Here is a 24,538-nt window from a genome sequence, read left to right as displayed (position 1 = left end):
ACCTGTATACATGTCTAACCATCCTCATTTAAATTTTCGTGGTTTCTTCAGCGCGATTACAGCGAATGCTGGGATGGTTTCTTTAAAATTGTATACCAGATTACCATCCTCATTCTTGTGCACTGTTCCTAATGATTCTTACCTTCCTTTCTTTAGAATAAAGGCCCGTCATCTGTTCTTTCTCGGGCCTGTTAACATTAATGAGTGAGTCATGGGCAGAGTTGACTCATTAATTTCACGCCCGTTGACTACATGGTGCCGTGCGTCGGCTTTCGCAGGTGGCTTGTGCATTTCCTACCACTGTGCACGAGGCGGCTGTCACGTCGCAAACCTCTTCCGTCTCCCTCGTGCCAGCCAGTCGCACACAGCCGTCGTCACACCTGCACTTTTGGAACGTGCAGACATTCTCATTCGAGGTGACCGAAGGACCACAATGAAACACTTCGCTACTCAACTGGTCATCTCTGTCGGTGGCGCTGACACATTCGCCCACCAGTGGGGGTTCTCAAAGGTGTGTGCCGGCTGGTTCCTCGTCACCTAACAGAAGACCATAAAGTGCAACGAAGGTCCACCTGAGTGGAATTGCTTGCGCGTTACGAGGCTGGTCGAGACAATGTTTTGTTGAATATCGTCGCAGGCGATGAAACATAAGTTCATCACTTGGAACTGGAGACAAGAAAAAGTTCAAAGCCGCACTCTCACAGAAAACTGAAAAAAAAAATGACTTCAGTGTGTTCGTTGCCACAAAAAATACAAACGAACTTGTCTTTCTCGATGACGTCACACAAGTCTGTTTGGAGAGGAGCTCCAAAATTCATTGGCCTGTTTTTCTTCATCCACCCTACAGCCCAGATGTCTTACTTTCCGACTTGGATGTGTTTGGGCCAATGAAGGAGACACTCCGCAAGAACCAGTACGTGGAGGATGGGGACGTTATTGATGCAGTACGCCGTTGGCATACATGCCCTCCCAGTAACGTGACGTCGTATTCAACGGAGATTGTTTTGAAAAACCGTGTTTTGTAGCCGAAACTGTGGGGAAAATATGTTGCACTGGAATCCTGAATAAAACCAATCCAATTTCAGAAAAAAATGTATTCCATTACTTCTTGGACGCCCCTAATACATCTACACTCCGCAGGACGCCTTATGGTGTGCGGCGGAGGGTACTCTGTATACCACTGTCGCTTCTCCCTTTACCTGTTTCAGTCTAGAATGCAGCTCTCTAATTTTTCCTTCGGCGTGTTTTCCCGACATATACGGAGGAGGAAGCAATATATTGGTTGACTCTTCCACGTAAGTAAAGACCTGGAATTTAACAGTAAACCGCACTGTGATGCACGATGCCTCTCTTGTAGTGTCTGCCTTCGGACATGTCCGAAAGAACAGACCCCATATCCATATAAGTATATAGTTCTGGCAATACCGGCCATGACCTACTTCTTCTGTGCCCATGCACACATATCCCCCGAACTCTTATGGGACTTGGTAAGAATGTCTTCCACGAGTAACGAGTGTGTTGGGGTGCGACACTACGAATGTAGTGTGTGGACATACGAGGTGAGAACGTGGGTCTCGCGGGAGGCGTGCGCGAGATAGTCCCAGCAGTCGCACTATCGTCAGTGCCGTTGGTGGCTCAGATGGATAGAGCGTCTGCCATGTAAGGAGGAGATCCCGGGTTCGAGTCCTGGTCGGAGCACTCATTGTCACCTGTCCCCGTTGATATATATCAACGCTCGTCAGCAGTTGAAGGTATTTATTAAAATTAATTCTAATATACGTAACGCCTTCGCGCATACTAAATGAGCTTGTAACGAAGCGCACCGCTGTTTTTTGGTACTTTATTTATCAGTTCTGTCTGGTTCTGTCTGGTACGGGTCCCACTGTATTGATCAATATTTAAGTATTGCTCAAACAAGGGTTTTGTAGGCCATCTTGTTTGAGGGTGTAGTACACTTCTGAGGATACTTCCTGTTAACCTGAATCTGGCACCTGCCTTTCTTACGATTAGTGTTACCAGTATGTGGTCATTTCACTTATAAATCGCTCTGTACCCATATTCCGAGGTATTTGATGGATGTGACTGCTTCAGTTCATTGTCCTACAATCGTTTAGGTGCACCGTAAAGAATCCTTTAGCCTATTTATGTGAATTACGTTACAATTGTTTATGTTGAAGTGCCACTGCATATCCAAGCACCAAGCATCAACAATCTCCGGGTCTTCCTGCATTTCGCTACAATTTTGCTAGCGTTGCTACCTCTCTGTAACAAGAGCTTTATCTGCGAAAAGCATCGTAGATTTTTCAGTCGCAGTCCAAAAGGTCATTTATATATACTGTGAAAAGTAATGGTACTACATCGTCTCTTTAGGATACGCCCCAAATTACGTCTGAAGGTGTTTCTCTGTTTAGAATGACGCGCTCTGCCACGTTTTGTAGGCACTCTTCTGTCCCTCTACAAAGGCTACTCAGTTGTTCCCTACGCTCATATTTTGTTCATTGCGCGTCAGTGGGGAACTATATCGAATGCCTTCTGGAAGTCAAGGAACTGTATATCGATCAGTATACAAGGACCAATTGTTTTCTGGGTTTCGTGAACGAAGAGAGCAATTGAAAGGGCGTTCTTCGCGAAATCCGTTTTGATTCCTCCATAGGAGATCATCCGCCTGCGAAAATGTAATAAGCGAATGTAAACGTATTCCACAATTATATGACATATTGCCGTCATCGGTATAGGACTATAGCTGGAAGGGGTCGTAGGACAGGATGTACATAGAGGCCAATATCGTTGACATCAGTCTGTTGTAGAATTACGGAAAATGTTTCATGCTCATGTATTATGACGTTATGGATAACGAAAGTCAACAGAGATCTTGCGATACTCAGCTCGCTTTGTTCCTACAAGCGATCCATAGCGCTATTGACTACGGCGATCAGGTTGATGCTGAGTTCTTTGACTTCAGGAAGCCGTTTGACATTGTCCCGCACTGCCGTTTAGTGAAAAAACTACGAGCTTACCGAGTATTTGACTAGATTTACGATTGGATTTAAGACTTCCTTGCAAACAGACTGAGCACATGGATGCAACGACAATTTCGGGGATACCGCAAAGAAGTGTAACAGTACCGTTACTGTTTACAGTGTACTCGCATGCAAATGGTCTACTAGAATGCGTCAGAAACTCTTTAAGGCTGTTCGCAGATGACGTGGTTATTCGTAAGAAGGTAGCAACGCAAAAAGACAGTAATGATTTACAGAATACCCTACAGAGGTTCGATGAATGGTGCAGGGACTAGAAGCTCACCCCGAACCTAAATAAATATAACATACTTGGCATGCATAGGAAAAGATATCCACTACTGTAGAACTACAATATTGATTCATATTGCTGGAAACAGTAACCATCGTAAAATATCTATGAGTATCTGTCTGAGCGGCGCTAAGTAAGTAATAGTAAGAAAATTCCATGCCAGACTAAGAATCTTAAGACATTGTAATTCACCCTTTAAAGATATGTCTAACAAGGCGCAAGGCGCTTGCACGATCGATTCTTGAGTGTTGTGTATCAGTCTGGAACCCTTACCAGTTAGGGCTGATAGAAGAGAGAGAGAGAGAGAGAGAGAGAGAGAGAGAGAGAGAGAGAGAGAGAGAGGAGAGAGAGATCCAACGAAGAGCGGCGCATTTCGTCACGGGACCGTTAATAATAATAAAATAATAATAATAATAATACATGTTCAATTACCCGAAAGTTCCTAAATGCAATATAACATATACCGTACAGTTAAAAGGAAGTCACGCTTAATCAAGGTCCGCGTCACTTTCCATTTTTAACCAGACTATCGTCTGAGACAGGAAAAAGATAATAATAATGACGTGTGACGAGGGCCACCCGTCGGGTAGACCGCTCGCCTGGTGCAAGTCTTTCGATTTGGCGCCACCTAGCCGACACAAGAGCTTTACAGAGAAGGTCAACAAATTCCATTGACAGCCGTTGCAAGAGAGGCGCTGTGCATGACGAAGAGGTTTACTACTGAAATTTCGAGAGAGTACTTTTCAGGAAGAGTCGGACAACATATTCCTTCCTTCCACATAGGCCGTGCGGTTCTAGGCGCTACAGTCTGGAGCCGAGCGACCGCTACGGTCGCAGGTTCGAATCCTGCCTCGGGCATGGATGTGTGTGATGTCCTTAGGTTAGTTAGGTTTAATTAGTTCTAAGTTCTAGGCGACTGATGACCTCAGAAGTTAAGTCACATAGTGCTCAGAGCCATTTTGAGGCTTCCACATACGTCTCGCGAAATGACATCAACGTGACAAATCGAGAAATTAGGACTGATACAGAAGCTTACCAACAGTCATTCTTCCAACGCGCTATTCGCGAATGTAACAGGGAACGGGGGATCAGTCAGCGGTACCTAACGTACTCTCCGCCACACACCGTCCGTTGGCTTTCGAGTACTGATTTAGATGTAGTACGCACTGGCAAACCACCTCCAATACGTCTGTGCCTAGTACAGCACTGTTGTTTTCAACCAAGCTTTGGGCTTATCGCAGCCTTTGGGTTTATGACAGCTTTAACTAATCTACCCATCTTGTTACGGCTTAATGCTGTTACATCGAATCTGGAATCTTTCATCTACATTGAAACCTGCGGGCAATGGTTCACCTCTCAATTTTAAAGACTTGTTACTGCAATATCTTCAACATTTTGCGGCCCTGTCAGCAACTGTATGAATATTAATTTTAATTTCAATAATCAACAGCCTCAGTTCCATCGTTTACCTAGAATTTACCTAGGTTTCACTCGGGATAACCCAACCTTATTCAGAGTAACAGTGGCTACCGTTTGTCCACTATCGACAACTGAGGCTGTTGATTATTAAAATTAAAATTAATACTTGTTACTGCCATGCATACGTTAAAGCAAATGAAAAAGAGACGAGCAGAAAAAAACTGGCCATGTGCGAGTAGGAATCCCGCACTGAAGTACAAACTTAATTATATAGCCTAATAAACAATTCATCCATTCCAGATTCGAGGATCTCGACGATTTTTGCCTGTTATCAAAATTGATACAGGCAAGAAATCGGTTCCGGGGATTCCTAGACATTTCAAGTTTGAAGTCGAATAACAAAAGACAAAAGAAATATCTTTTCGTGTGGTATAATTGTAAGTTAACAATTTTCAGATTTTTTCCTTTATTTGTGCAGTGAATCTTTTGTTCTTGACAAATTTCATGATTCTACGTCTACGGGAAGTAGCCTATAGAGTTTAACGAATGTCAAAATTTACGACATAAATGGCCGTTGTCTTTTGATTGCATTGGCTTAGAAGCTAACTTTTATTATGTCGCCAAGGGATCAAAGACGTTAGTATGTGACGTAAATTTCAACTTGATACGCGTACCCGCACCCGTCCCTGAGAAAAAAGGCCCTTATACAGACGGACAGACGGTAGGCATTCAATCAGGTAACAAATTAACAGTATCGAATTGTTCCCTTTGGTTCTAGTAGTGTGAATTCTTGCTTCTTGGCAAATTCCATGATACTTGGTCAACGAGAAGTACCCTGTATATTTTGATGAATGAGTTTGCGAGTGGCGCAGATGGTCGTATCTTTTGACTGCGCTGACATGGGTGCTTCACTTTCTTTACGTCGCCGAGGGACCAGAACTATGATCGTGCGAAGCAAATCGACGGCCACGAATGTGTAGCGCTTCGCAGCGAGACTTCTGCAGCGTACTAGAAACAACACTGGCAACGAGTCATTGGCTCTGGACGAAGAGGTGCACGCATGCATACAATTATGGTTCCGTAGGCAACCGCAAACATTCTTCCGTGAAGGCGTTGACCGTCGTGTCTCACAGTAGAATAGACGTGTTAGCGATTATGGCGATTACTTTTGAGGTAATTACTTGCTTATTTCCATGTGTCTCTTTTTCATTTGACTCTCCCTTATTATATAGATTCACAGGGTAGCATAGGCCAAGTGATAGTATTATCATTTCTTTCTACTAAAAGTAGCGGAGAAAGAATCGTTAAATGTAGCGTTGACGACGACCGCAGAATTATTTTCAACTCTCGGCCTTTCTGTGACTCAACCTGTTTTACTCGCTACTGCTGTTTAAATATATGGACCGCGACGTAGAATTATTGAGTTCGGTGGTGAGTTCATAATTTACTTTCACTTCAACCCCGTTACTTTATAAACTGTGGCCATGGTTATTGGAATGGAACACGCAATGCAGTATCTCTCTCACAATGCAAGTGACGAAGAAATAACGGCTAACCCAGTTCATGATTCATGTTCATGATTCCAGTTGCAGGTTGCCTATCTAATGCCTTCCAGAGGAAACAAAACATCTGATGTTCAGTATTTCATATGGTTATTGATCGAATTTAAATATTTAAAATTCTGTCGTTATCTACTAATCGAAAGGTATAATCTGGTGTTAAAGGTTTAACACAGTAACACAAGTATCACAGCAGAAACTGTGTATATCTTTTGAGCCACTGTAAATCACGACGACCAAATTCTCTAGATTATATTAACCCATTATTTGAGAATGAAAGCACTTAATGACTTGTAACAAACTTTACTCTAATTTCAGCCCTTTACAAAACATTTTCTCGCTGACACCCCACCCCTCCCTCTTCCCCCTTTCCCAGCAAAATGATGAAAGAAAACACGTTTCTAACTTACATTTATGCTGTTCGTACTGCGGCATCAGATATGGCGTTTTAATTTATTAATTACTTATTACTGACTCTATTCGCAATACGTTTTACATTCAGCGGTCACATATTCCATAAATGTACCTAAAAAAGCATATCGTTGTACGACACACACTTCAGAAGATGTGCCGTCTTGATCATGAGAGCACTTAGCGACTTCCAACAAATTTGAAACATAATTTCAAATATTTTCTGACCTTTTTCTCGCTTACAATCTTAACGTCAAACATTTAACACATTAACTCATTTGTAAAGTACTGAGACGTTTGAACAGTTTTGCACATGGGAGAACGATGCTATACAGAATCGGGGGTTTGACTGCTGGTCTGTACTGCCCATATTTCTGCCAAGGTCAGTCGCATCAGTGTCCAGCGAAACGACTGCAGCTTAGAGACTACTTATCATTAGTTGTGGTATATTTTGTGCCAACAGAGAGCACTTTCACATTGTCCTTTATTTTTGTTAATGGATTTTTAATTACAGTGTCTCAGAAACTCAGACTGAAGTAGTTGAGCATATTAGTCCTGTAGAAAATTTCCCATGTTAACTGCACAACAGTCTATAACCCAAGTTTCAGCCGCGCGGTTTGGGGCGTCTTGTCACGGTTCGCGCGGCTGCCCCCGTCGGAGGTTCGAGTCCTCCCTCGGGCGTGGGTGTGTGTGTTGTCTTTAGCGTAAGTTAGTTTAATTAGTGTGTAATCCTAGGGACCGATAACCTCAGCTGTTTGCTCCCACAGAACCTTACCACAAATTTCCAAAATTTCCGAAATTCCACGAACATATTGTTAAACTCCGGTATATAAAGAGCGGTCCTTTGTGATGAACACCAAATTCGCATCCAGCACTGGCGCAAAAATACAGTGTGATATTCGGTATTTGAGATGTGAAAGTGTTGCAACATGTTTTTTTTTGATTGATTTGAGTGCAGTTAGCAGAGCTGGGCTAAGAGCTGGTTGGGATGTTTAAGATCCCACCGAAATGGAGGTCATTACGGAGTTCGTCGTTGCAATTTACACGTTTATCGCGCCTTCGACGTCAGGGGCTGTAGGAATGTTGTATATCTCATCACATGTGGCGTCTTCGCAATTAGTCAATGAGGTGGGATTTCACAAAGCGTTTAGCATCTGGTCATTTTGAAGAAAATAGGCAAAGTACAAGAAACAACAACTCCGCCACTGCAGATGCTGAGTGGAATACTGATAACAGTTTTTCCATTATCTCCTTCTAAACTTTTTTAAGTGTTCGAAATGACAGGGGGAGGGCTCACAGAAGGATGCTGGAAATTGATTGTCTCTGTTTCACATTCCATTCTGGCCAACATGTACTGCATCTATGTCGTCGATATTCCGCGTAACAGAAGATACTTTTTTCCTATCATACGCTAATGTACTTGTGATTCGTCTACAAACTCAGTGTGAAGACAAAGGCTGTATATTTAATGTCTGTCTGCAAATAAATTTTTGTATAAGGAGTTAAATAATTCAGAAAGCCGTTTATTAGATGTTTGTGAACCCGTTTTCGCGAGATGCTACACGCCTTTCTCCATGGTGTCTGTCAACACAGTCAGTGCCCATTCGCACTGCGTTTCTCAGAGACCTACGACGGACTCTTAGCCACGAATTTTCTTTATTAGATCAGTGCATGTCGCTGTGTAGGAGGCACTGAGTAAAAGAACAAAACAAAAAGTTCACGCAAGGGTATTTAGAACAGTGCTACAAAAGATGGTAGACACAGAAGGCTGTTCTCAGGTTCAAATTTCTGTCTTATTCTCGCTTGTGCGTGTCACCCGAACGGTTTCAGCAGATTTTACATTTCAAAGCCATGCTTAACTACGATCATGGTCTTGAGACCACAAGGTGCAGTTTTGCGCAGTAAGCCCTGTGTGTGTGTGTGTGTGTGTGTGTGTATTACCTTAGTTTCATGTGTTCCATTTATTAGTTTTCCTTGTTTATTTATTTAAGTTGAACTCATTTAACAATACTATGTGTGATTTCGCGCCCACTACGGATTATGTGATTTCTGGCTTTGTGAATCCTTATATGTTCCTTTGTACTGGCAGTATATGAGTTTACACGTTTAATTTTTCGTTTATATTGTGTGCTCACCCAAAGCACAATATCTGAGTTTTATTACGGGCCGGCCGGTGTGGCCGAGCGGTTCTAGGCGCTACAGTCTGGAACCGCGCGACCGCTACGGTCGCAGGTTCGAATCCTGCCTCGGGCATGGATGTGCGTGATGTCCTTACGTTAGTTAGGTTTAAGTAGTTCTAAGTTCTAGGGGACTGATGACCTCAGAAGTTAAGTCTCATAGTGCTCAGAGTCATTTGAACCATTTTTTATTATGGATAAATCGTATCGTATGACCAAGAGACAACGATTGCAAGTAGGAAAATGAATTGGTATTTCTTACAGTGAGGAAGCAGTAAATAAAAGTTTAATCATATGCCAAAACTGCTTTAACCGTTCTGCAAAACATCCGTCTAGGGAAAGTTGGTGCTAGAAGCTAGAGGCGGTGGAGGGGGAGGGCTATATTCTGACACTACCATCGCTGCCACGTCCTTCGGAGTGCCGATTCATCGTACCGCTAATTTTGCCAATGTCATATGCCAATGCACTAACGAAAATCAACTAAAGAATGTGCGTGGTTCCGTGACCCCAGTCGTTTTCCAAAAACTGAATTAGCTTCTTTACTCGAACAAGTGTTTTACTTATTAGCCTGGCAAAATGAATAGCATCGTTTTGCACTCTCCGATGTCCGTGCTTCGAGGCTCTCAAGCGCCTCAGTGGCTGTAGAGCTGGCCAGCGGGCCGAGACCTGTTCCCCCGGATACACTGGTCTCCACTTCGCTTCCCACAGAGGTACAAGCACTCAGAGTTCGCTTGCGACACGAATGAGCGACTAGCGACGGCGTAACATTCCTGCCACAATGTATGTGTTCGTAACTCGATGTACCGTAATCCACTCTGTTTTCCGTGGTAGTTTTGCTAAGCAAAATATCCAAGTTTTACATAGTAACGTGTTCATCGTTGTTAGGTCTCTCTTTATCGGACTGGAGTACATACGTTGCTCATCATTAGTATACATGAACATTAGCCCTCTTGATTCAGTTCACTGGTGAAATGGAAATGAGCGTTTAACGCCACCGGCCGCCTTGGTGCAGGTTTTATTGCACTCGACGCCACACTGGGCGACCTGCGAAGTATGCTTAACAGCGACTTTTTAAAGTTTCACTTCGCCTTACGTCCAGACTTTCACCAGCCTCCAGATGGCTTCATCAGAACAGTTGCTTTTTTTTTTGTTTTTTCAAATTTAATCTGCAGTCAAACAAAGTGGTAACGCGACCATTTGGCGTATGGCACTTTGTGGATCTGTATTGTTTCTAGCTCATGCATGTTAGTGATCTCTTTAAAACCATTATCTGAAGGATTAAGTGCAGATGCAAGATTCCATATTCAATGTCACAGCATTAAATCATGACAAGATGGATAGGTAATGGTAACGCTGTCATAATCCGGAATCTTTGAACTGTCTTGTCTTGCGCAGTCAGTTATAGAGGGAACTAAAGTTACAAGTAAACTCCGAACCACGGTTCAACTTGGCCTTTTCGCCGTGTATTAGTCATTGCCACAGACAAGAAGCGGTACGTGACGAATAAAAACCCCTGAATCTGTCGAGAGCTGAATGCTGTGACACCCTCTTAGTCACAATACAAACGAAAGCCAGAAATGCGCTACGGACAATTAAAGTCCATCAACGTCGTTGGACGCTATATTTCATCATTTAATTAAGGCTTCGCGTTTTTCATTAATTATTTCACGGTTTTATCGTGAGCGATCGCCAGTAATATATTGAATAGCAAGTTTGTACGATGCTCACACAAGCGGCCACAAGTTTCTGCATCGATGAAGATTTAGCATCACATTGTGGGAAGGTACACTGGATAGTGAGGAAGAGGGTGGTTCCTAATTCTACTCAGACTCTTCTTTCTGTTTGTCGATCTAGTCTCATTGTTAGCTGTTTTCTTAAGCGCTGTTGTAGAGAACTTTCTCGCTGTCGCAAGATATGCATAATGTTGTCTGAGGACCATACTGTCGAATGATAACAAACATAGTATGTTAGGAATATTTGTCCAGACAATCGTAAAAAGTTTTGGTCCTCTTAAATCAGTAAACAGATCAAATTCCATAGTGGCAATGCAACAGTGGATGGAGAGAAGGTCGAAGCACTAAACTCCTTTTTCCAAAATGGTTTCACTTGTGCATAAATAGACAGTAAGACCCATTATGATATGATCATACGACTATGGGAAAATCACTGTAAGCTGTCACACCCATTAAGTATCTGTCAGTATGCGGACAGAGCGAATTTGAACGACCGCATAAAAGCAATCGCAGATGAGGTAGATGCCAGCCTGAGATTCATTGGAAGAAGCCTCAGAAAGAGCAGTGCATCCAGGAAGGAAGTAGTTTGAAAATCATTTTACTAATACTTGAATATTACTCTTCATTAGGGGATCCGTACAGGAGAAGATTGATAGACGAAATAGAGAATACATATATAAAAAGAAAAAGGATGAGCTCGTTACGGCAAGCTGAAAAAAAGAGAGTGACGGTGATATTAATACGTGCGTATTATAAACCACTTCCCTCAAAATATCTCTCCTTCATATCTCCTCTGTGTTACCACAGATGATGTGTCACTGATCTCATTTGTGCTAAGATTTTAGTACACGCGAGATGCCTAATTGCTTCCACCGCCATGTTCACCAACCTGCAGTCTTCTATAGTTGTCCCCTGCGCAGAAAACAGCACGTAGGTTGTAAGTCCGTTATCCTGAGGCTGTAAGAAACTCTTAGCGAGGATCTGTTACTTTATAAAGAATTAAATTTACAATCACTTTGTTTATATGGTTCGTCACTTGTTTTTTATGAGCAGGAAACGAGAAAGTGCAGAATTACACTCCAGTTTTGAGTCACAAATTATTTCTATTCATCAACAAATTAATGAACTGTGTATTTGTGGAATTACACTGTTCTCAACTACATGTCCATATAACCGTACACTGCTAGTAAAGTCTTAACCTGATACGGACAGCGGCAGACAACGTCTGTTTCCTCCGAAACTGCCGAACCACCTCTTTTAACAAACCGTCGATTGAAACTTCCTGGTAGATTAAAACTGTGTGCCGGACCGAGACTCGAACTCGGGACCTTTGCCTTTCGCGGAAGGCAAAGGTCCCGAGTTCGAGTCTCGGTCCGGCACACAGTTTTAATCTACCATGAAGTTTGATATCAGCGCACACTCCGCTGCAGAGTGAAAATTTCATTCTGGTAACATCCCCTAGGCTGTGGCTAAGCCATGTCTCCGCAATATCGTTTCTTTCAGGAGTGCTAGTTCTGCTAGGCTCGCAGGAGAGCTTCTGTAAAGTTTGTAATGTAGGAGACAAGGTACTGGCAGAAGTAAAGCTGTGAGGACGTGGCGTGAGTCGTGATTGGGTAGCTGAGATGGTAGAGCACTTGCCCGCGAAAGGCAAAGGTCCCGAGTTCGAGTTTCGGTCCGGCATACAGTTTTAATCTGCCAGGAAGTTTCACATCAGCGCACACTCCACTGCAGTGTGAAAATCTCATTCTTGAAACCGTAGATTACTAACAACAAGTCTGGCCCCCGACACTGCCGAACCAGCTCTGATCTTACAGCCGAACCACTTCGCCCGCCATCCAAGTTAGTCGCGATCCGAAGATCACCGAAGTGCTTCGTCTGTCTTTTCGTCTAGTAGCTGTTTATTTTTCTGGAATGATAACACGCTGTTGAGAGGTGCTTTGAATATGAAATTCAAGTAAATACACTGTGTAGTTCGTCTAATATCTATAACAGAAGATTACGATTTTGGCGCGCAACTTTCGAACACAGCAACCAATCGCGGAAAGGACCACAATTTAGGCGGTCTTTCTGACGATACCTGTACCGAACAAACCATCCGTCATCGGTACCTCACACCACATTACGTCATCTTGCAAGTGCTTCCCTCTGAATTGCTCTAAGAAGAGCTCCTTGTAGCCGAATGTGATGGCCGTAAAGCCAGAAATATTACAACGCGCCGCCACAGGTTCATTTAGCAGGCGCGAGGGCGTCACTGAGATGCCCATCCACCTGCAGTGACAGAGGCTACAAGGCTGGCGTTTTGTACATCGGTGTTGTTTACTGTTAAAATTCCCTGGGCGTACATCCCTAGAGCAGTTAACCAATATGTCGCTTCCTCCTACATCTATCTCGTGAAAAAACCGTTAAAGCATAATGAGAGAGATTCGAGCTCACACACAGGCTTATCAACGATTGTTTTCTATTGAAATGTGTGTGTCAGTGCCGGCCGAAGTGGCCGTGCGATTAAAGGCGCTGAAGTCTGGAACCGCAAGACCGCTACGGTCGCAGGTTCGAATCCTGCCTCGGGCATGGATGTTTGTGATGTCCTTAGGTTAGTTAGGTTTAACTAGTTCTAAGTTCTAGGGGACTAATGACCTCAGCAGTTGAGTCCCATAGTGCTCAGAGCCATTTTTTGTGTGTCAGTGGTGCACAAAAGATTGTGGAGTAAAGATACAGCAGTTTGAGTAAGAAGGTAAATTACGGTTGATACTGTGTTATTGAAGCGAGAAATGATTTCTTCTTAAAATGTTTTCCAGGCAAGCCTTCGCGATTCTGGAAAGCATCTTTCTGGTCGTCTCTCTTGGTTACAAACCTAGTGAGCAATAGCATTTGAGGAATGTTGCAGCTTTTTCTCATTGGTAGCTTTTTCATTTCATACTAACGTATGAGCGGTTGTGGAAAGATGTTTGTGTTTTGGTTGGCAGGAGAGCCAAGACCGTGTTACTAGAGGACGCCGAAAGGCACGCGTTTTAGCTCACGCAGGCTGGCGTGAGGTCTGGAACAGGACAAGGAAATTAGAATTTAGAAAAACGGACGTAGCTGGTGGAATACTTAACTTTAATCCGTTAATGGTGAACGTCGCTCTTGACGGTACATTATTCATAATATCAATAGTAACTGATAATGGCGCCTTGATAAGTCGTGGCAAATGACGTAGCTGGAGGCTATGCTAAACTATCGTCTCGGCAAATGAGAGCGTATTTAGTCAGTGAACCATCGCTAGCAAATTCGGTTGTACAACTGGGGCGAGTGCTAGGAAGTCTCTCTAGACCTGTCGTGTGGCGGCGCTCGGTCTGCAATCACTGATAGTGGCGACACGCGGGTCCGACGTATACTAACGGACCGCGGCCGATGTAAAGGCTACCACCTAGCAAGTGTGGTGTCTGGCGGTGACACCACAGTTTGACAATATAGCACTGACAGTAGTGTTCGTATACTAACGGGAGCTGGTGCTAAGCGAACACCATAACCCCTAAAATGAAAAAAACACAGGCATTTCCAGTTGCAAACGACATCTTGAGTACGTTACAGCTATAATAGCAACATAAAACAGTCCCAGGAGCAGCAATGCATCGAAATAAGGACACCAAGCGTGATGTAAGAGCAACGAAAAGTGTCTCGTGTTGTTTTTGTAGCTCAGAGTTACAGAGACGGGAGCAGACTATTCGTATCTGTGGTTTAGACCAGAGTTTGCCAACAGTTCTGTTAATTTTCTCAAAATTTCACGAATAACTTCAGACACGTAACAGATAAATTTAGAAGAGCCCTGTGACGAATATCTCGTACTCCCTCACTGGACCAATGTCAGTGCGGCGACTGTGCAGATATTTTTGTCCAGATTTGCACATTAGTTCCGCGAATAACCCGTGCCGGCTGCCACCAGTGTCAGAAATCTCGTCTTGATGAAGCGTTAAAGCTTTGCCCAGTACTCAGGCTCGGCTTGGCTTTAGTGAACCCAACATGCGGGTACCCATATGGTCGCTACAACGTTGACCTCGTTACAAAAAATGGTTCATATGGCTCTGAGCACTATGGAACTTAACATCTCTGGTCATCAGTCCCCTAGAACTTAGAACTACTTAAACCTAACTAACCTAAGGACATCACACACATCCATGCCCGAGGCAGGATTCGAACCTGCGACCGTGGCAGTCGCGCTGACCTCGTTGCATCAATAGCTGAGTCAAAGAATTCTGCGCTATAGGTGACAGATCTCCAGCGCGCAGCACAAAATGAGATTATAGCCAATAATTCAAAATTTTTCAGGCAGGCTGTTGTTTCGGTTTCTAGGGTTCTGTACTTCAGTCGGTAGAAAAACCCCTATAGGGTCACTTCGTTGTCCCTCTGTCTGTCTAACTATTGAAAACCCTTTTTCTCAGGAAAGGGGACACAAATCAAATTGAAATTTGTCACATACTAAGGCCTACGGTTCTTTGGTGATGTGATAAATGTAAGCCTCTGAGGCAATGCAGTAAAAAGATGTGATCATTTATGTCACATATTTTGATATTCGTAAACTCACTCATCAAAATCTGAAGGACTCTTCTCGTTGGCCTACAATGATGAATAACAAGAAGCAATCTTTCACAGTACAACCAGAGAAAAAAATCCGAAAACTGTAAATTTGTAATTGCATCACACGAAAAAAACTCTTGTCATCTGACTGTCTGTCCGAACGTCTGTTAAGCGCCATTTTTCTCAGGAACGGTTCGATATATTACGTTGAAATTGATATCACCTACTAAGGTCTATGGCCCAAATATTCAAATGGGTGTGAACTCCAAGGGACCAAACTGCTGAGGTCATCGGTCCCTAGACTTACGCACTACTTAAACTGACTTATGCTAAGAACAACACACACACCCATGCCCGAGGGAGGACTCGAACCTCCGGCGCGAGGGGCAGCGCAATCCGCGACATAGCGCCTCAAACCACGCGGCTGGTCTCTGGTTCCTCAGCGGTGTAGAAGTAACCTACGTCTGTTACGGCCAAACGTAACATATTTTGACACTCGCAAAACCAGTCATCACCTATAGTGTAGTTCCAGTTGGCCTGAAATTTGGCAAGAAGCTGGGTTTCACGGTGCAAGTGAAGCATGAAATGTGAAATTGTTAATTTCTAATTATATTACACGAAAAAATTTATTTTATCATTTGTTATCCGACTTCAAACAAAAACTGAAACGTTTTCGAAAGTCTTGGAATTTCCAGCGCCGATATCCTGCCAGTATCAGTGTCTTTAATACGCAAAAATCGTCGAGATCCTCGATTTCCGAGATGGATGAGATGTCTGTATGCATGATTAAGTTTGCATGGAACTGCCAGAGCGCGTGTCCTACTTGCAGGTGGCCAGTCGTTGTTTCTCTATCTCTGCGGATTGCATGAATATATACCATACGCTAATCTAGGTTGTTGTTTCGTTCCCACTTGTTTCCCAAGACGTTATTTTCATTCAGCGGCTTAGTAGTTGTATAGCTTCCCTTAATTAAGTATTCTTCGTCTGGTATTCAAGCATTAATCAAATGGTTCAAATGGCTCTGAGCACTATGGGACTTAACATCTAAGGTTATCAGTGCCCTAGAACTTAGAACTACTTAAACCTAACTAACCTAAGGACAACACACACATCCATGCCCGAGGCAGGATTCGAACCTGCGACCGTAGTAGTTGCGCGGTTCCGGACTGCTGCGCCTGAATCGCTAGACCAGCGCGGCCGGCGCCAGTTCCTATCAGTACCTGGGAAACACATGACAAATGATATTACTATAATAAGAATTTTTGTGATTTTCATGAGACTTCGTCTGGAAACTATCGATCGCTGAGGCGCCGTTGTTAGCACATTCGGGTGGACGACGGTTCAAATCTACGTCCGACCATCCAGTTTAGTAGGATTTCCATGATTTTCGTAACTTACTTATGGCAAACTCCATTCCTTTGAAGCGGCAAAGGCTATTTCTTTTCCCGTTCTTCCACAACCCGAGCTTGGGCTCTGGCTCTAATGACCTCGTTGTCGACGGGCTGTTAAACCGTTCGCCGGCCGGAGTGGCCGACCGGTTCTAGGCGCTACAGTCTGGAACTGCGCGACCACTACGGTCGCAGGTTCGAATCCTGCCTCGGGCATGGATATGTGTGAACTCCTTAGGTTAGTTAGGTTTAAGGAGTTCTAAGTTCTAGGGGACTGATGACCTCAGAAGTTAAGTCCCAGAACTCAGAGCCATTTGAACCATTTGTTAAACCGTTCCTTTCGTCTTGGAAACTGATGGAAAAAGTACAGTCCTGCTGCGGCATATCACAGGTAATACACCCACCTTTGAGAATGCTCAACATGTTCACGATGTACTGTTGTGTTCAAAAATGTTCAAATGTGTGTGAAATCTTATGGGACTTAACTGCTAAGGTTATCAGTCCCTAAGCTTACACACTACTTAACCTAAATTATCCTAAGGACAAACACACACACACACCCATGCCCGAGGGAGGACTCGAACCTCCGCCGGGACCAGCCGCACAGTCCATGGCTGCAGCGCCTGAGACAGCTCGGCTAATCCCGCGCGGCTGTACTGTTGTGGTTAAGCGATCCATTCGTATGTCGAAATGGAGAAGGACGACCACCTTCAGTGTAACCGTTCCTGGTAAAGGATTGTGGATTTCCAACCAAACAATTCACTTACTAATACGTGATAGCGTGTAGCGCCTTTTGGCATTGGAGGTGGCGAGAACTCCCCAAGAGAGTGGAGCAGGACCTCATGAGACTATATCTCTGCCGACAGCATTCCAAATGTGCTAACTAAGATGGTGGCAGTAAGTACACTGTCGTCTTAATGATGTATACAGGGTGTTGTAGGTTAGGCTGTGCTGAGAAATAACTCTTAGCGAAAAAATTCGATACGATGCGTCGTTTCCGATTTAATTAGTACTGAAAACAGTCAGTCAGGCCGTTGCGAGCGCAAATTCAATGGGCCGCCAGATACAGCTAGTGTCAGATTTCCCCACAGCACAAGACTGATCAGTCGTTGTCTCGATTATAGTCCTTGCTACCGTCAGATGTCCAAATTTTGTATCGATCTCTTATTCAGTTTTAGGAAACCAAACGAAGAACACGTTTCGCAACGACGTCTCCGGTGGCGTGCGTGAATTTCCGTGCCCACCGACCGGACTGGTTAATTTCAGTGGTTATTAAATCGGCGCAACGTATCGAATTTTTTTCCTTAACAGTTATTTCTCAGCACAACCAACCCCACAACACTACTACAAGATTTTCACACTCTCTCTGACCGCCCTGTATAGACTCCACGTGTTTTGCTGGTATTGCGACCATTCACTCCATAAGGTCAGTCATCCCGTTTCAGAGTAGTGGATATAATATCTTTTTACGAAACTGATGTTCAGTGTTTTCACGGCAACTTTTAGCGAACATCACTCAAAGTCCAGTACGAACGACCAGTGACAGTCGCATGATTCAGAATATAGCCGACTCTAAAGCCGTCGCCGCAAGAAACGTGCTTCCAACGTCAGCGATGAGTGCGTCGAGTTTCTGACGTCAAAGCGTAGAAAGAGGACGCTGCGTGATCTTTCCGAACGTGCAGAGCAATATCAAGCATTTCAGACATTCTGAACGCACATTTGAACGTATACCAATGAGACAGAACGCTACCTACATTGTTCATTCTGCCTATCTACTCGTTACACCCATGTTTTCCATTTTAACATGTCCTGAAAACTTCAACCGTAGATATGTTGTTTAATTGTAACAAACTGTACCATGAGCAATGAGTTTTCTATGTATTCTCAATGTGCCTTGAAATGACATATTTTCATAATACACAAATTACAATAATCCTTTAACAACCAATATGTTTCCCGACCTTTTATTACAACAAATCGTAGAATTAACAACAGGTTTTCGAAAGATCCTCAGTTTACTGGTTCTCAGAAACGGTTTATATTTGTGAATACACAACTTCAACTGAAAGCCAATACGGCGTCTCGCAGCCCCGTTCTGAAGAGACATGGCCTAATATGATGCAGGCGGCGTTGTTCCATCTCATTGATCTACGTTTAAACGCACGTTCAGCATATCTGACGTTCTAGATATTTTAAGTAGTTCTAAGTTATAGGGGATTGGTGACCTCAGCAGGTAAGTCCCTTAGTGGTCAGAGCCATTTGAACCATTTTTTGAGTACCAGCAAACTGAGCATCTTTCGAAAACCTGTTGTTAATTCTACGATTTGTTGTAATAAAAGGTCGGGAAAGGTCATATTGGTGGTTAAAGAATTATTGTAATTTGTGTATTTTGAAACTATGTCATTTCAAGGCACATTGAGAATACATAAAAAAACTCATTGTACATGGTACAGTTTGTTACAATTAAACAACATATCTACGGTTGAAGTTTTCAGGACATGTTAAAATGGAAAATATGGGCGTAATGAGTAGATAGGCAGAATTTTAAGGTAATGGGTTATTTGTTGCTGGTTCGAGTCTCACTGGATCCACACATTTTTACTATCCTTCGTATTTTTTAGTAGATTCTGATACTTTCTTATTAATATATTCTATAATATTCGCTGTTATGTAAATAAAAGTGCACCCTTTCCGAGGAGAGAGTTTGTTCGATTCGATTGGCTTTATCTATAAGACAGCTTGCACTATTTGCAGTAAGATATTTCGCACTTTCTTGTTACAGGTTTTGTGTTTCACATGTTGTAAGGATTCTGTTACTCAATCGGAACAGAGATAAAGAACTATTGCAAATTTGTGTCGCACTATTTATAATGCAACTTTTATAAGTAGATGTCCTTATTGATTGGACATGGTGCTCTCCTCTTTGGCTCTTGACATATTCATGGACATATGAATGTTTTTATTTATGTAATCTACAAGAACAACATGACTAACACATGGACAAGGGAGGAAATGCGCATGTTAACAGAGCTAACGTACGAATTTTATGCCTGTCCATTTCGTAAACAGTGTGATCTCCGAGCCGGATACAGCCGATAACTGCCGCTGGAGCGCACTGCAGTCGCGTGTACCATGTTGAAGGCACACGTACGCTACGCACGAGTGGCATCGTTTCCGAGCATTCAGCAGCACGCTGAACTAGGCACGCTAAAGGCTGGAATGCAGGGTCCGTGTGCCGGCGGCTTAAGGAGGCGCAGTGGCGGTCGTTCCCAATCACGGCCGGAAAAACAGGAAGTTCCATCTGCGTTAAGTTGAAAGCTCTTGAAGAGGCTTAAGTAAACGAGGCAGCTTTGTGTTTAACGGGACTCTAAAAACAAGAGTATTGACAAAGAAAACAGGGCGAAAGGACTGAGGATATCGCCTGAAACATTGGCTAGAAATGAAACTTGCAGCACATCAGTGACTTCTTTCTCTTGCACAATTATATAACGTATTCAGAGTTCAAACATGATGACTTCCGATGAACAAAACGTGATCACCGACTTGTGTTCTGAAAACTTTCACCGTCTGTACTTGGTGTCTTAAAAGCTATTCGAGGGGTACCCAAAAAAAATGGAGTTATTTTTTAAAAGCTATATATTTTCAAATTGTGTACAAAATTACCTTATCCCCTTCAAAATACTGTCCATTACAACTAATACATTTCTCCCACTGGTGTTTCCACTGTTCGAAACATTTATTGCAGTCATCTTGTAACCTTCCTGTATATAAAAATTTCCGGTACTGTCGCCGGATAACACTGTCTATATATCTGCTCCTAAATGGCACAGCTTAGTGCAATGCTGACCTGCCTACTACTACTGAACAACATTTGACTGAGATTTGCATCATTAGAAAAAAAACTGACTTTGCTTGTTGACACAGCTGTGTAGCTCGTCCTCTGATTGATTATTAAACAACCCATGACTATGATCTGGGAAAATTTGCAAAATATTTAAATTCAAGTATGTTCTGAAAAACGTTATTATTGAAAACATTTCTGCAAACCATTACATAAAAAACTGAATATTACAAGTCTGACTTAATTAGTGCTGACAAATCACAGAAGGATTGAAACAAATTCATATTAACATATCAGACAAAAAATTTACCTCACACTACATGGCAATAAACTGCGTTGCACCAGCGGCGACTGCTATTACTCTTATGTGACTAGCAACTGTACTGTAGCGGTGAGCTACTACGGCTACTCCATAACATTGAACTACCAATGAGTTGCACTACACACACCTAGTGGCAGAAACGCGTATTACACAAGTTTCGCCCACGGCAGTGTTATTCCGGTTTTTTTTTCTTTTGCTCCCTCGTAAACCCCTCGTAAATCATAATAACGAAAGAAAATAATATAAAGATAAAGCATATGGTTTATAAAACAACAATCAGCCACAAGAATGGCTGTAAAAAGTTAATTTAAATCAGTCCAGTATCGGTTCTAGATTGATTGCAAATCCTTTTTCAAATGGTTTTTCCATATTTCCTTGCTTTCTTGCCGGGGTTTCCTTTTGTACTCGTTACTTGTTTTGAGTACTTACGAGAGACATTTTTCTTTTTGACCTTCACAGAAATATTCATGAGATGATTTTAAAAGTTAATAAAACACGAAATGTGGCAAAAACGTATATGGTGAGCATACAGTGCAGGAGGGGTCATTATAGACCCAACAGAAGAATATGGGATTGAGCTTGATAGGAACAGCAATTTGGTCGCATCCGTTTCAGAAATCGTCACGACATTCATTTTAAATGGCTTAGGGAAACAGCAGAGAGTCTACATGTGAATGGCTGGATTTCAACTCTTATTCTGTCGAAAGCAGTTGCCAGTTTCTTACCTACGCCATGTCTCTCGGTCAAGGCCGTGAAGCAGATATTAACGTTCTCTCGTAAAAGCGATTGAAGCGTCTAGGATGCAGTATGTCTATTTAAAGGTGTAAACAAGCAAAATGCATTTTCTATGCGGATGATGTTTTCTGTCTGCAAGAGAGGTCCTTACTGCAGTTCAGAATTTATCTTGATGTCCTAAAATAGCTGATACCTTCTTACTTGAGTCCTTCTTCCATTCACCATTCCATCCAGTAGAACCTTAATTATGCAATATCTTCTCATCTCGCCAGACAGGCTATTTCTAATCCTTCTAGTAGTTTCCTGTATTTGTCTTTTCTCATTCATTTTGTGTAAGACAACCTTATTCTTTATTTGATCTGCCCATTTTAATTTTTCATAATTCTCCAAAATTACATCTCCAAAGCCACTAAGCATTTCTCTGGTCTGCATGGCAGAGTACCTGTTCCGACACTGTACATGACAGCAATCAGTAAGAAATATTTCTCTAATTTTTGCTTAATTATTAATTTTCTGGACCACAGAAAGTACTCCTCCTGGAAAACATTTGCTTTGTAACAGGTTTTTTGCTTTTATTTCTGGATTTCATGTCATGTTACTGTTTATTTTACGTTCTAGACAGCCGAAGTTTTCAACTTGGTCCACTAGCTCATCACAAATTCTGACTTTTATCCTCCTTGATTGTGTTGTAAATTCTAGTCTTTTTCGTATTTATTTTCAGTTCATATTCCTCACAGCTGGTGTTCAGTACTTCTAAAGTAATCTTAACTGCCTTTTAGTTTTGACTTAGTAATACTACACTATCCATCCAAAACGTTCGGAGACTGACTTTATTCCTGGCGTGTAAGCGACGCTAGTGCTGTAACTACATTGGCAGCTTGGACTAACAGCTGTAAACAACAGATGGGCATTGGAGCAGCCAGTTGTGAGCAGGCAGTGTTCAGTAGTGGGCGTGCGACTGTAATGTGTCAACGTTGTAGTCTCACAAATTGCAATCGAACAACGAACTGTACGTCTCTAAATTAAGCATTCAAGAGAATCTCCAGGATGTTTTGAGGAAGAGAAAAGTGTTTAGAAAGTTTATCCAGCACACCTTGTCTCCTGTACATAAGACAATGACGCATGAATGCCTGCGTAATCTGATTGAAATAAAAAACGCGGACAATTCCTTTCTGGAAAAATTCATCATAGGTGACAAGACTTCGTGTTATCAGTGCGAACCTATCACAGAGCGACAGTGCGAAACTGGTCTGTGATGGGTCGCCAAGACCAAAGAGGGTGCCAGTGTGTCCCAAAGAAGAACTTTTCTACCAGTTTCACATGGTTTGATGAGCATTCTGTGCAATTTACTATTCTCATGTGAGGAGAGAGTACATAGAACACCTTTAGCATTAAAACCACCATCTGAACTTTTCTTATTTTTTTGTTAATACAATCTCTAAACTTTTTGGACTGGCGAGGTATGTCCTCAGCAAATCTTGCACATTTGATTATTCTTCTCCTACTGCCGCATCACTCCTAAGTCATTTGAATAGACATTAAATTCCTGTTATGAGAAAAAAAGGGGGAAATATCGTAAAAGTTAAGGTAGAGTTAAAATGCATAAATTGTTCAATTTGTACTGTTCCCTGTTATTATGCAGGGTTACAAAGTGCAGAAGAACTAAGCAGCAAAATTATTCATTGCAATTATGCTCACATTTTTTTGTGTCGAGTATATGGGTTGCAATAACTGTTTCCCTAAACTCACTGTAATAAAACGCAACTGCAATACTTTCTGCTATTTCACAACACAGCCAGTATTTCATTCCACTTGGTACTTCCGTCTTGAAGTTGGTGATTGCCGGTGGCTATAGGAGGAAGGGGAGGGTCTGAAAAACGTTATGCTGTGGTCGGACGCCGCGGAGCTTCTGCATCCAGCTATGGATATTGATTTCCTGAAGGCCTCTTCCAGAAGTGTATGCCGAAAATATTTGAATTCATACCGATCTGATGTGACGATGTAGAATGCCTTTTGGTAAACACGCACTTGCAAATTTTAGTTTCGGACGACACCACAACGAAACAACTTACAAAGGTCTGAAAATTAAGAGACTCAAGGTTATTTTTTCTTAAAATGAAAACATTTTACAATTAAGAAGGATTTATTCATCAAATTAAAATACATTAGTACTTTGTGTGCATGCCTCTGTTCCTAATGAGCAATTCAACACGTCTTGGCATTGTTTCTATCAGTCTTGAGCATGAATTTTTGACATCTTCATCATGGTGCAGTATTTGTTTGAGATTCTCCATGAGTTGCAACTTCGTTGTTATGTTGATCTTCCTCAACTTCTGCTTAACAATTGCCCTCAGGTTCTCTACAGGGTTCATGTCTAGACTATTTCCGGGCCATAGCAACGTCTCTACATTATTTTCAGGTAAGAACTGCGCAATTGATTTAGCTTTATGACACGGTGCACGAACACAAAGTCACCGTCAGGAAACCATTCCTTCCCCTGAGGTAAAGCCTCTTCTCCAGAACTTTCCTACGCCTATTCTGATTCATATTGCCTTCCACATTATAAAGTCGGCCAGTACCCTATGCTACACCAAAACAGACGTGGTATGTTTTTTACAGTTTGCCGCGCGGGGCAGCCGCGCAGTCTGGTGTCTTGTCACGGTTGCCCCTCCCCCCCCCCCCTTCTCCCCCGTCGGAGGTTCGAGTCCTCCCTCGGGCATGGGAGTGTGTGTTGTCCTTAGTGTAAGTTAGTTTAAGTTAGATTAAGTAGTGTGTAAGCTTAGGGGCCGATGACCTCAGCCGTTTGGTCCCATAAGACCTTACCACAGATTTCTAAATTTTACAGTTTGCGTTATATAAAGCAAAGAAAACTCTTCGCCAATCGTTCTTCGGACATACTGGCTACTTTCTTCACATATGGAGAATACTGACTCGTCAGAAAAGCAACCCTGAAAGGAATAAAACATTTTAATCTAAAAAGTCTAAGATTTCAGATGTTATGTGCTCATATGAACCGTACTGTACATAAGAAAATTTCTCCATGTCTTTGTGGTATATTTTCTTGAAAACAATTATTCATTTTTCAAAAGA

At 42.5% G+C, this 24,538-nt stretch overlaps 1 protein-coding gene across 1 annotated transcript in view; it reads left to right on the top strand.

Annotated features, from left to right (window-relative positions):
- The first annotated feature begins 7,022 nt into the window (after positions 1-7,022).
- LOC124619657 (phospholipase A1-like) overlaps positions 7,023-24,538 on the top strand; it is a 108,872-nt gene continuing 91,356 nt past the window's right edge. The window contains exon 1 of the mRNA XM_047146189.1: positions 7,023-7,080. Within this exon, the coding sequence (XP_047002145.1) occupies positions 7,023-7,080 (58 nt within the window). The remainder of the gene's footprint in view (positions 7,081-24,538) is intronic.

The sequence above is a fragment of the Schistocerca americana genome, chromosome 6 (genome assembly GCF_021461395.2).
Source record: "Schistocerca americana isolate TAMUIC-IGC-003095 chromosome 6, iqSchAmer2.1, whole genome shotgun sequence".
NCBI lineage: Eukaryota > Metazoa > Arthropoda > Insecta > Orthoptera > Acrididae > Schistocerca > Schistocerca americana.
This window is presented reverse-complemented; position numbering and strand designations above follow the sequence as displayed.